This window comes from Mastigoproctus giganteus, chromosome 12 (genome assembly GCF_048544385.1).
Source record: "Mastigoproctus giganteus isolate SK-2022 chromosome 12, ASM4854438v1, whole genome shotgun sequence".
NCBI lineage: Eukaryota > Metazoa > Arthropoda > Arachnida > Uropygi > Thelyphonidae > Mastigoproctus > Mastigoproctus giganteus.
This window is the reverse complement of record NC_143586.1, coordinates 21,692,678-21,706,858: the sequence shown is the minus strand read 5'-3', so window position 1 is coordinate 21,706,858 and position 14,181 is coordinate 21,692,678. Positions and strand designations below refer to the sequence as shown.

General features: G+C 37.3%; 1 protein-coding gene across 2 annotated transcripts in view; it reads left to right on the top strand.

Annotated features, from left to right (window-relative positions):
- iPLA2-VIA (calcium-independent phospholipase A2 VIA) overlaps nucleotides 1–14,181 on the top strand; it is a 173,291-nt gene that overhangs the window by 147,118 nt on the left and 11,992 nt on the right. For both annotated transcript variants that reach the window (XM_090386690.1, XM_090386689.1), the window contains exon 12: nucleotides 9,961–10,118. In XM_090386690.1, the coding sequence (XP_090242816.1) occupies nucleotides 9,961–10,118 (158 nt within the window). The remainder of the gene's footprint in view (nucleotides 1–9,960; nucleotides 10,119–14,181) is intronic.

Below are 14,181 nucleotides of genomic sequence, written 5' to 3'. Positions count from 1 at the left end.
TCATTTTAATATGATCATTTAATAACTATCCATATATTTCAACTCCACCCTGGAGTCCTCCATTGTGATGCACTTTAAACTACATATACACCTTAATAGATTTACAGAAAAGATACAGTACATTAGGAGAGAGAGAGAGAGTATATGATGAGAGCCTTGTCAGTCAGTTTGGCCCTGGAGAGATTGTGCAAGGCTCATGGCTAGAATTTTTCGCAGCATGGTCTGTGCTTGTTAACAGGAGAGATTACTTCTACGGGGATGGGATACACTTAAATAGATAGAATGCAAGAATATTTGTTGATGCTATCGAGGCAATGATAGGTGGATTGGAAAACTGCTAGCTTTGGGGGGGGGATTCAGAGACTACCAGATTAACAGTAACTGCAGGCAGAGGTGAAAGTGATTCCTGCACTGATTCTATTGGAATGAACAGTAGCCTGGAAAGCAAGTTGCTGGGGATTTCAAAAACTGCTGGGACTCATCATGGAACAAGTAAATATACGGGCTGTGTTAGGATAACTAAGATTAAGAACATGTGTATGTATACTTGCATGTACACCAATGCTACAAGTATAGTAAATAAATTGGATGAATTTGAACTGCTGGTGAAGACATCAAAGGCAGATATTATGGTGTCACACAGTGTCGTACGGAATGCAGAATTTGAATATGGGAGAGTACAATGTGTACAGAAAGGATAGACAGGAAACGAAAGGAGGTTGGGGTTATGCTGTTAGTTAAGAAGCACATAAAGAAGTGCATCCAGTTGACATGGGTGGACAGTGCAACCTTGAGTCAGTTGTGACATAAGCACAGGGAAAGCAAAAAGGAGGGTGGGAGTGCGTTATAGGCCTACTGATGCTGATGAGTACAACTAATAACTGTATAGAGAAATCGAGTGAGCCAATAAATCAATGTCTTATAATGAGAGATTTTAACTTCCCAGATATTGACTGGAACCTATGGGTTGGTCACTTGCACACTAGCAAGATTTTTGTGGATTTATTGGACAATTGTTTTCTACAGCAGCATGTTTGAGAGACAAACAGAGGGAGTAATACCCTTGATCTGATTATCAGCAGTGATTATTCATGCATTAAGAATCTGCAGATAAAGAAACCATTTGATGGCATTGTTCACAGTGTACTGATGTGGGATTTACTTAGTAGTAATTACCATCAGGGGTAATTGGAAGGGTTTTTGCTTTCATAAAGTTGGCTACAATGGTCTCAGACTGTTTTGAAATTCTATATGGCGGGACCAACTGGTGATGTTACCAACAGCAAATTCTAAATGGGAATCATTAAAGGAATTAATCTTGGAAGCTACTAGGCTTTCATACCAACTAAGAAATGCTGTTTAAGTTGTAGGCCTAAATAGATGCTAGATGAACTCATGAGAATTGTGGCAGAGAAGAAAAATGCATGGGATACATATAAAGTATCAGGTGACACAGAAGCTTATGGTAGATATAAGCTAGTCTGTAATCAAGTCAGAAAAGAGATTAGGCACATGAAGGCAGATTACTTGAAATCTTTGGCAAAGGATGAAAAAAAAACAGCAAAGAATTCCTTACTTATGTAAACTCTAGAAGGAAGTTTACATAATGGTTCAACTGTTGAGGACCCTGCTCAAGTAGCTGACAAGCTGATTGAGTATTTTGCATCTACATTCACACATGCGGAATTCTGTAAGGAAGGGGAGGACAGAAGTTTACTAAACTCTAACAGGGAGCTAAATGATTTTGTAATAATGGAGAGCGAAGCGGAGGAGAAATTGTTTAAGTTAAACATAAAAATGCACCCAGGGCAGATGGAATCTATCCAGTTATATTAAAGGAGGCAGCAATAGAAGTAAGTGAACCCTTAGCCATAATTATGAAAGAATCCTTGGATTCAGGGGAGGCCTCCACAGCCTGGAGATGTGTGAATGTATCCCCTTATTCACAAAGGAGGTTCAACAATTTACAGACCTGTTAGTTTAACTTCTCTTCTGGGGAAAATTATGGAGTCACTGGTTAAAGAAGCATTGGAGGATCATCTAGACAAGACTGCAGTTATAGTTCAGACACAGCAGGGGTTTATTAAGGGGAAGTCTTGTCTGACCGATTTGATGGAATACTATAATGTTGTCACAAAGGAATTGGATGCAAAAAATATTTTTTTTATCATATACTTGGATTTCAGGAAAGCTTTTGATACTGTTACACACTGAAGACTGCTGGACAAATTGGAGGATTATGGCATTAAGGGTGAGTTGCTGCCATGGATAAAGAGTGGTTGAGTGGGAGAAGACAGAATGATAATCAATGGACATTGCTCTTTGTGGGCTAATGTTATTAGTGTAATCCTCCATGGTCTTGTGTTAGGCCCATTGTTGTTTTCTATATTTATTAATATTAATGAAAGTATATCAGGCGTAATGTCCAAGTTTGCAGATGCTACAAAGGTTGGCAGTGATGTTAATGACAGTACTCTACTGTAACAGGAACTAGAAAAGTTGGGCAGGTGGGCTGAGAGGTGGCAACTGAAGTTTAACTTTGACAAATGCAAAGTACTGCATATGGGTAGTAGTAACCCCAGAGTGACCTACCAACTGTGTGGTACTACACCCAGAGTAGTGCAGAATGAAAAGGACCTGGGGGTAATTATGCAGTCAGATATGAAGTTTTCTGAGCAGTGCAGACAGGCTCCAGAGAAGCTCATGGGGTCTTGTCGATTATAAACAGGAATTTTGCTAGCAGGGATAAGGAGCTGATTATCCCCTTGTATAAGGCAATAGCCAGCTACACTTGAGTACTGCATACATCTGGAGGCCTCATTTTAGGAATGATGTAGAGCTACTGAAATGGCATAAAGATTGGTGAGGGGGGAAAAGGGTTGCTCTTAACAAGAAAGGCATAAGTTCTGCAAATTGCAGCTTGTGGAGACTTGGTTCCTGTGAGGGCATCTGATTGAGGTGTATAAGGCCTTGAATGGTTTGAGCAAGCTCAATGCTGATGCGATCCTTCCTCTTGCTCATATTATGCACCTGAACAAGCATAAATTGAAACTGAGGAAAGACAGTTGTAGAATAGATGTGGAAATTGTGGAAATTTGATTTTAGCCAGTGGGTGGTTGATTGCGGGAACAAATTTCCATCTGTTGTTGTGGAAGACGATAGCTTAAATAAATTCAAAGAACTGGACATTCTTTTGGAGCAAATCGATGAGTGAAATGGAAAGTGTTTTTTTTTTTTTTTTTTTATTTGCTGATGCTGTAGAAGCTTTTAAGAAGATTTAATAATATCTTCTTTTAATTAAATTGAAAGATGCAAAATCAAAAAAATTCTGCCATAAAAGACCAATTGGTTTGTTCTTGGTTCTTACAAACAGGTGCCTTTCCAAAATAATGAGCCTGCATTAATCATTGATTAAAATCTGAAATTTTTTATACCTACCTAAATATGGTCAAACTTTTACTGCAGTAGTTTCAAGTGATATTTTTGTGCTAAACAAATTTAAGCAAATGTACAATTTTATGCTAAACAAGTTTTCATGTAATTGTGCATGAGAACTTGTCACATTCCCTGGAGAGTTGAACAACTGAAGGCCTCATTTTGACTTTTCTATGATCTTTTAAATTGTTTGTTTGTATTTCAAAATTACTTGCTTTTATTTCCCAACTAGTTCTATAAATATCTACATCTTACAGTTGTTTATGTAAGATTTTTTATTGTTTTTGCATAAAAAAAGTGAGAATGCAAAACTATTTTCTCAAGATGGACACTACTCTGTGGGAAGCAACATGCGTAATTAGAAATTTTGTGTGCTGTGAATGAAGCATGCCGAATATGAAATAAATCTGTAAATGGAAGTAACTAATACAGTGCCTCGCAATTTGACCTACCACAATTCGACAGTCTCGCAATTCGACAGTCGGATTTCGCGGGCCAGCGCAAACGCTACATGATATTGCACGATAGAATTCTTTGCTACACTGCATAGTTGCATTTAATATTACTAAATAGCGACGGTTGCTTCATACATTTTAACCAATGGTATTAAAGAGCAGGAGTAACATTTAACCAATGATAGATAAAGCAGGAATAGATCCTATAATCGTTCAGATACGTTAGCCGCCCTCAAAGATAGCTACAGGTATGCCGTCAGTTCTTCCTCAGTTATGAAACAACATTATCTCGTTAATAATCGTAGTCTGAGTTCATGTTTTCTCGAGTTGTTTGTGCTAATTTATAATTCTGCATTTCTCATAAAATAAAAAATTTCGTGCTTTGGCAGTTATTTATTTTTTGAGTGACATTTGATAACAGCGGAATAATTCAGGAAAGAAACACACTTGGTTGAGCATAGAAAAGAAGAAAGAAATTATAGATAAAGTGCAGAAAGGTAGAACAATTACAGACGTAGCTCAAGAGTATGGCGTCCCTAGGTCAACCGTGGCAACTTTTTGGCAACAAAGAGACAAGGTTATAGGTGCTAGGGTGTTCGCTGAAGCAATGAAAATTTCTGACAGAAACAGATCTTTAATCAATGAAGAAATGGAAAAGCTGCTTTTTACCTGGATTAGAGAAAGATAGATAAAACGAGATCCAGTAACTCGGGCAATGATCTGTGAGAAGGCTAGGTTAATTTTTGAAGAATTGCAGAAGAAAATTCCAGGACATATCTCAGATCAAACTGATGAATTCAAGGTAATTCATGGGTGGTTTCACAGATTCAGAGGTAGAACAGGTATCCATAGTGTTCTCAGACATGGGGAAGCAGCTAGTGCAGTTAAAAAGGCTTCAGAAGAGTTTGTGAAAAAATTTGAAGATTTAATCATGAAGGAAGGCTACTTGCCGGAGCAAATTTTTAATGGGGATGAAACTGGGTTATTTTGGAAGCGCTTACCAAATCGAACATACATCACGCAAGAAGAAGTGACACTCCCAGGACATAAGCCTATGAAAGATAGGCTTACCTTGTTATTGGTAAAGTAAAGCCAATTTTAAATAGCTTACCTTGTTATTTAAAGTAAAGCTACTTCTCGTTTACCACTCTAAAAATCCTCGGTGCTTTGGGAAGAAAATCATCAAGTCCAAACTGCCAGTGATGTGGAGATCCAATGCAAAAGCCTGGGTAGACCAGAAAGTCTTCAAAGATTGGATTTTTGAGGAGTTTGCCCCGAGCGTAAAAAAAATTCCTCATTGGCAACAATTTACCTTTGAAAGCACTGCTGATTCTTGACAATGCTAGTGCCCACCCCCCCCAAGACTTGGCGAACATTCTTGAAATTGACTTTGATTTCATCAAAGTCCAGTTTTTGCTTCCAAACACCACATCACCGATCCAGCCCATGGATCGAGAAGTAATTGCCTGTTTTAAAAAACTTTACACCAAGGCTTTGTTTTCACAGCTTTTCGACGTGACTCATTCTTCTGATAAGACACTGAAGGAATTCTGGAAGACTGAGTTCAATATTCTTCATGCCATTTCCTTTATTAAAACTGCCTGGGAGGGAGTGACACAGAGGACCCTTCGTGCATCATGGAAGAAACTCATTCTTCCTTTTTTCGGGATGACAGCAGTGCAGTCCAAGCCGCTGAAGAATCAGAAGCAACTGCAGCCATCCGAGAAATCATTTCGACGGCGGAGACCCTCGACATAGGAGAAGTTGATGAGGCTGATGTGGAAGAGCTTGTGGAGGATCACAATGACGAACCAACCGTGGAAGAACTCAAAACACTCAGTGAACAGGAAGTAAAAGAGAGAGAAAAGGAAATTTCATGTGAAGAAGACAGGGAAAAAGGGCCGATGTTAACAGCTGCCATTAAAGAAATTTTATTCCACTGGGAGAAGGTGCAGTCTGCTTGTTTAAAATGGCACCCCAACACTGCTGTTTGTAACTAGAATGACAGACTTATTTAACAACACTACTATGCATCACTTCAAGGCTATCTTGAAAAAGAGGGAGAGACAGTCCACCCTTGATCAATTCCTCATCCCCATTCAAGCCAAGAGGAGAAGAGAAGGGGTAGAACAAGATAAATAAAACATCCTTCCAACATCTAAGGCTCAATGAAATGTATGTACTCATTATGTATTTTGTAATTTCATTTGTTATATGGTAGAATACAGTAAAGTCAATAATATTGTGTATTTCTCTCCAACAATGAATTAATCAATTTGCTATAAACTTATATGGTAAATATTGACCAGCAATTCGACTCTAATTCAGCGACGGATTACAGTCGAATTGCGAGGCACCACTGTACTATCAAATATGTTTGTGTATATTTGTGTTTTTTTTTAAATATTTCTTAAGAAATATTGCACTCATTTGAAATTTCTCATATTTAACAGTGTTTTAAAATGGAAAAGACTGATGTTTATATTATTTATGTCTAAAACATTTTTTTTTCAGTAAATTTTTTATTTTTTGAAAAGTATAAAAAATGTAATTTTTTAAATATTTAATCTTTTATTTAAAATTTTGCTTGGACAATACCATTAAAATTTTTTAGTGGTATTCAAGCAGAATTAAAAAAAATCCTAGATTTTCTAAACATTACAGAGAAGGTTGAGATCTGTCAGGTACCCTGCTACTGTGTCTGCAACTGGAGGAACATGCTTCTGGGTTAACCTTTAGTAGTAGTAGTAGTAGTGGCATGTGATGCAAGAAAGCAAATGTATGAACTTATGCAGCATCAGCCAAAAAAAAAAAAAAAAAAAATCACACCATTCCCTCCAAATGCCTGTCCAGTTCCTCCTTAAATTTATTCAACCTATCAACTTCCACAACGACAAATGGAAGTTTGTTCCAGCAATTAACCACCCGCTGGCTAAAGGCAAATTTCCGCACATCTATTCTACATCTGTCTTTTCTTAATTTGAATTTATGCCCCCTTAGGTTCGTAATCTGAACAAGTGGAAGGATCCCATCAGAATTCAGCGTGCTCAACCCATTCAAAGCCATATATAAACCTCAATCAGATCACCGCGCAGGTGCCTAGTCTCCAACCACTGCAATTTGCAGAACTTAAGCCTCTCTTGGTAAGAGGATCCCTTCATTCCCCTCACCGATCTTGTTGCCCTTCTCTGTACATGCTCAAGTAAATCTACATCCTTCCTAAAATGAGGCCTCCAGACCTGTATGCAGTACTCAAGGCGTGGCCTGACAATTGCCTTATACAGAGGAATAATCACCTCCTTTTCCCTGCTAGCAAAATTCCTATATATCATTGACAAAACCCCATGACCTGCCCTGGCAGCCTGTCTGCACTGCTCAGAAAACTTCATATCTGCCTGCACAATTACTCCCGGGTCTTTTTCATTTTCTACCACCTTAAGTGTAGAAACATACCACACAGTTGGTATGTTTCTCTGGGGTTACTTCTACCCATATGTAGTACTTTGCATTTGTCAAGGTTAAATTTCAGTTGCCACTTCTTAGCCCATATGCCCAAATTATCTAGATCCTGTTGCAGTAGCACACTGCTATTACTGTCATTAACAACCCTGCCAACCTTTGTATCATCTGCAAACTTCGATATTAAGCTTGATATACCTTCATCAATATCATTGATAAATATACAAAAGAACAGTGGACCTAACAGCGAACCCTGTGGGACTCCACTAATAACATTAGTCCAAGAAGAGCAGCACCCATTGATTACCACCCTCTGTCTTCTAACACTTAACCATCCTTTTATCCATTGTAGCAACTTACCCTTAATAACATTCTGCGCCAATTTTTACAATAGTCTTCCATGCGCAACAGTGTCAAAAGCTTTCCTGAAATCATATATGATATCAAAATTATTTTTCGCATCCAGTTCCTTTGTAACCACATCATAATATCCTGTCAAATTTGTCAGACAAGACTTTCCCTTAACAAACCCATGCTGTGTCTGAATTATTGCTGCAGTCTTGTCTAGATGATCCTGCAATGCATCTTTAACCAGCGACTCCATTATTTTACCCGGAACAGAAGTTAAACTAACTGGTCTGTAATTACTCGTGTCACCCTTCAATCCCCCTTTGTGAATTGGGGATACATTTGCACATCTCCAGTCCGTGGGAACCTCCCCTGAGTCCAAGGATGCTCTCATAATTATGGCTAAGGGTTTGCTTAGTTGCTTTGCCGCCTCCTTTAATATAACTGGATAGATCCCATCCACCCCAGGTGCTTTTCTTACGTTTAACTTCAACAATTTCTCTTCCACTTTGTTCTCAGTTATTACAAAATCATTAAGTAGTCTCCCAATGTGTCGATAATATTTACGTCCCAGCAAACTTACTGATATATTTTTTAAAATATAAACTTTGAACTGAAAAAAACTCAAAATTGTGTAATTGAAAATTGAATTTAACCTTTTAAATTGTTCAATTATTAAAATTCTTTAAATTTTAAATAGTTTTAAATATTTTTAATTTGAAACATAAGTTTTAGATTTTGAAATTATAAATTATACTTTCTATGAAATTCTGTAGGAATTTGCATACCCCTGTGGATTGCAGATTAAAAAATGCGTCCCTGGCTTACGCTTGTCAAAGTCTATTTTAAATTTATCTTTTGTATAACAGTAGTACACTGATATCACTAACTCATTTATTTAAGTCTATTAAATAATCCAAGATTTCACTTACAAGGTAAGTGAAATCTGTATTGTAGTTATGGTTTAAAGAAGTAAAAATCTGTGACTTTTCTGCATGATTGCTATTCCTGTTTAGGATTGTACGCAGTAAGTAAAACAGAATTATCCAGATATTATTACAAAAAATAGAAACTGACTCAACATAAAAATATTGCTGATTGTTGCCAATGTTAAGTGTTGTATTGTTTGAAAAATGCTTATGTTAGATCAAGGTATAAAAAGAAGAGCCCACATTAGTCATATTTGTATTTGTCAAAGAAGGGGTGTATTATATACACTACACATATTCCATTATGGGATATATTTTTTTTTTTATCTTGTACTGTAGACAGAAGACCCTCAGAGTGGGTTCTCTACAGTAGTATAAACTTTGATTATATCAATAAAATTCAGTATGTAGAAATTCTACATTTCTACAAACTGATTTTAGTAGCTTTCAAAATATAATGTTCTTTGTCCCTTAAAAAAAAAAAAAAAGAGGACCTAAGCTGTAAAGCAGTACTGAAAGATTTTTATTTGTTGAAAGAGGGATGTTACATGATTATCCATAGTTTGGTTAATGAATTATGTATTAACATAATTAATACATAAAGATTATATAATTATATAGAATACATAAAGTTACATGGAAATTATATAACTACTACCAGTAGAAACACTTACTTGAATGGCAACATTTAAAGATTCAGCTGAATAATCACAAATTTGTGGTATTACCAAGTGCACCCATAAACTGACCATTGAAAATTAAATTGGCATTCTAGTATTAGAGATAATAGAACCCACCAGACCACTGAAAGTAATTGAATGAGACTACTGAGTTGTAGTTAGATTTGTGATTGCTTGGGGAAATGTTCCTGGTAGTTTTGAAGAGTTTCAAAGTGATAAGGAATTTTAGTTATTGGTGATGAGTTAATCTGGGAGGAAGAAAAGTAAACACAATTGAAACTGGGAAATGCAAATTTTTTGTTTAAAAGACTTTTCTTTATGGTTTTTATCAAATGGCACTGAAAAAAATTTCCTGTACATGAGGGATGCATGCTTTTATAAATTTCTATGATATTTAAGTTGCCTTTTTAAACTCTTTTGTAGAATATATGATAATTGAAGAAGACAATTTTAATAGAACAAACATTTTGATTGGATGCATGCGTTGTTACTCAGGCACCTTCTGCTCATTGGAAGTCCCATTTGGTGATGTTTGGTAGCGTGCATGAGGGCAAAATGTACAGATATTTCAACCGTTAGATTTGTTTATGTATTGATTTTAAAACTTTTCTTTAATTTTTAATTATATAAATATTTTCCTTTTGTCTGATATAGAACAGCTAGTGTGGCAAGCAGCAAGGGCATCAGGTGCTGCCCCAACATATTTTCGTGCTGCTGCTGGACGTTTCTTGGATGGAGGATTAATTGCTAACAATCCAACATTAGATACATTGACAGAGATCCATCATTATAATAAAGCCCTTGAAGCAGTTGTAAGTTTTTAATTTTATACAATGCAGTATATATTTTGAAATTGTTTAACTGCACTGACTTATATAGGATCCTCTATACATAATCAAGACAAAGTTTCATTCATATAACATCAAAAATATCATAATAAAAAGTTAAACATGACATATTGGTTTAAAATGTTTTAAACCGATTGTATATAGAAGACATTAACACATTCAGTGTGGAAAGACAGAAAGAAAATCATGCCAATTAATATGATGAAGATATTAACATAAGTCTTAGTCGTCCTGTTGGAATTATAATAATGCTAATAGGAAGCATGTAATCATGTTTTATCATTAGTTTCATATCTCATCTTATTTTCATAGTCACAAACCAAACTTAATACTCCACAATTGATGCATGATATTCACATAATCATGTCTTTCTGCCTTATTTTCGTTTTTTCATTTCCAGATATCATTGAAATAAAAGTTTCCATAGGCAAGCGCCTCTAGTATGATATCATTGTGTAGGAAATTTTCAAAAAGATTTATCTGCTTTCTATCCTTCTGAATTTAAGTATGGAATGTGATCTTAATTAATGCATAGGATCAATGATTTGCTAAAAAATGAAAGAAAAGTAAATATGAAATACTACTATATCAGATTTATTAACAATGTTTAACTTCTGTACAGAATCAAGTATTAACCTCTGCTACAATTAAACAACAAAAAGAATCACAGAATTAAAAATTATAAACACTCCTCAGGTTAATTAGAAAAAATTTCTTTAAAAATGTACATTTGAGCATCTTTATTATGGAACTCAGTGTTAACATTATTTCTCCAACTATTTCAATACCTGCTTGAAATAGTAACCCACTTCTTTACCTGAATGTCTTTACCTTTTTTGGGCAGTTATCCTGAACCAAGGATCAGATATAGTCATCCATCATAGCTTCAGTGTCATTTGCTACAAAATGACTGTCAATCATTTTGCTCAGAGTCAATTATTTCTTCTTCCAATTCTTATAAAGCCAATATCTGATTAACTTGGACCAATAAATATGACAATATTCACTTTTTGTAATAGACAGTTTTGGAAACATAGATTGTGTATGCTTGAAGTTGCCACCTTAAGGATTCAGTGCTTTAACAAATTGTTTGATCAGTCCCAGCTTCGTATGGAAGGGTGGAAGCAACACTTTGTTTGCACAAGCTTTGCTTTGGCAGACCCTGTATCTTCTGTCCTGTCTCAGAGGCAAAGAAAGCAAGCAAATTTAGGGGAGGTCTTGTAAACCAAGAAGGAACCCCAAGTCCTTTAAATCCCCACAGACATCCCATTTATATTGTTCATGCTTAACCATCTCTAATATATGCTTCACATTTCTGTAGTATTCTTTAATATGAATAGTGTGCAATAGAAATTGATGAGCATACAGGGTGTTTCAGTTAAACGTTTCAGAACTTCTAAGAGGGGTAGGGTACATCTTGACAACTCGAAATCATATAGCAATGTGGGGTCGGAAATGCTTTCCTGAAGCGGTGTTGTACACAGAAGCACCATAAAGAAAAGAGACCGTAAGTGAGAAATCGTTTTAATAATACATGAAAAGAAGCAAAAGGTACATGGATTAAAGTAAATGTTCGAAGTTTCTTCCACGGGCTACAATGCACGCCTCACATCTCCGACGCATGGACATCCGAACATTCTGGAATACTCCAGGCGAATTTCGAATTTCTTCGGCAGCTACTGCGATTCTTGTAACCAGCTCCTCAGCATTGTCAACAGGGGTGTCTTAAACTAGCGATTTCATATGACCCCAGAAATAAAAATCAAGACATGATAGGTCGGGTGACCGAGCAGGCCAACGCACGGGACCACCACGTCCGATCCACTGTTGACCAAATGTGACATCCAGGTAGTTACGAACATCTCCGCTATAATGGGCAGGGGCTCCATCGTGTTGGAACCACATTGTCTGTTGCGTCGATGCAGAAATCTGTTCATCTCTCAAAAGTTGTGGCAATACTTGCTGCAGAAAGATCAAGTAGATAGGTCCGGTTAGACGACACGGTAACAGGTAAGGTCCGATGAGGTGATCTCCCATAATACCGGCCCATACATTGACCGAAAATCGAATCTGTGCTGCACGACGTCGTATTGCATGCGGGTTCTCGACCGCCCAGATATGGTCGTTATGCGTGTTGAAAATTCCTTCCCTTGTGAAGGATGCCTCATCGGAAAACAACACTTCAGCAGGAAAAAGGGGATTTGTAGCACATTTTCCAAGGTACCACTGTGCGAAAGCAATACGAGGTGCATAATCCTCCGGTTGCTGTGTCTCGACATGCTGCACGTGAAACGGATGCATGTCTTGTTCTCGGAGAATCCTCCAGACGCTGCAATGGGAAACCCCGACTGCGTTTGCTAGACTTCGTGTACTCGTTCTTGGATTCCCCTGTACATGCTGCAGCACATTCTGTTCGACGGCTGGAGTCTGTGCTGTTCTTACCTTGTCCCTGTCAGCTCTTTCAAATGAACCTCTCTCAGCTAACCTCTGGTGCAGTCTTGCAAAGAAATTATGACTGGGAATACGCCTCGTCGGATATCGTTCAGCATACAAACGCTGTGCGGCTGGCCCACTACAATTTGCAGCCCCGTACGCCAAATGCATATCGGCTAACTCTGCGTTCGTGTAATCATCCATCCTACTAACTTGGCGTTCTTGTTCAAGAAATTTGAAATTCGCCTGGAGTATTCCAGAATGTTCGGATGTCCATGCGTCGGAGATGTGAGGCGTGCATTGTAGCCCGTGGAAGAAACTTCAAACACTTACTTTAATCCATGTACCTTCTGCTTCTTTTCATGTATTATTAAAACGATTTCTCACTTACGGTCTCTTTTCTTTATGGTGCTTCTGTGTACAACACCGCTTCAGGAAAGCATTTCCGACCCCACATTGCTATATGATTTCGAGTTGTCAGGATGTACTCTACCCCTCTTAGAAGTTCTGAAACGTTTAACTGAAACACCCTGTATATTCTCATTGTAAAGATGAGAATACAGCTTTCAACCTTTTACAAAAACATGCCACTCTTCTGAATTGTGATTTGATGCCAGTTTCTTTATAAAGATAAATCAGCTGAAAACAGAAGAACAAGGATTCAGAAACAGTATAAAAATATTGCGACATACCTTTTTTATTGTATGTGGAAGGCTTGCAGCTGAAATCTAGTATACATTCCACTCCTTTATATGAGATGTCAGGAGTTCTGCATTGGATGACCCAGGTTCTTCACTAAGTCATCCAATTCTAGCTGATTAGGAAAGTGTGGTGCCTTACTTGAATAGACTTCTAGATGTAATAATGTCAGTTATGCTTTACATTATATTCATCATCCAGTTCTGAAGATTCAGAACTGGATGATGAATCTTCTCTGGAAGGTGGGTAGGGGATTGGCAGGCTTCATTGTGTGGAACTGGAGCAGTTTGAGGATAGTGTGCTGGGATAGACTACAGTATTTTCATCCACAGACTTTTTAAACTGGTGTAACAACCATACAAAAGCAGCAGTCATGATGGTTTTTAGGCACTCTCTCCATATTCGAGATATAGTAAGGTGCATATACTTATCACTACCTTGAAATGTTCTTTCTAACTTCGACCTGCAACTTTCTCAGCAGAAATGAGGTGTCCACAACTTTAGCATTAGCATTAGTTGAGGCATATGATGCAAGAAAGCAAGCTTATAGAGCATCAGCCAAAAAAAAGAAAGAAAAAAAAAACTTCCCATTTCACCCATCTGGTCACCCAAATGTTTGTCTAGTTCAGCCTTAAATTTATTTAAGCTATCAACTTCCACAACAACAGATGGAAGTCTGTTCCAACAATCAACTACCCACTGGCTAAAGGAAGACTTCCGCCATCTATTCTACAACTGTCTTTCCTCAATTTGAATCTATGCCCCTCAGGTTCTTATTCTCAGCAAGGGGAAGCAAATCAAGGCCTTGAATGGTTTGAGTCTGCTCAAACCATTCAAGGCCTTGTACACCTCAATCAGATCACCTAGCCTCGAAATGCTGCAACTTACAAAATTT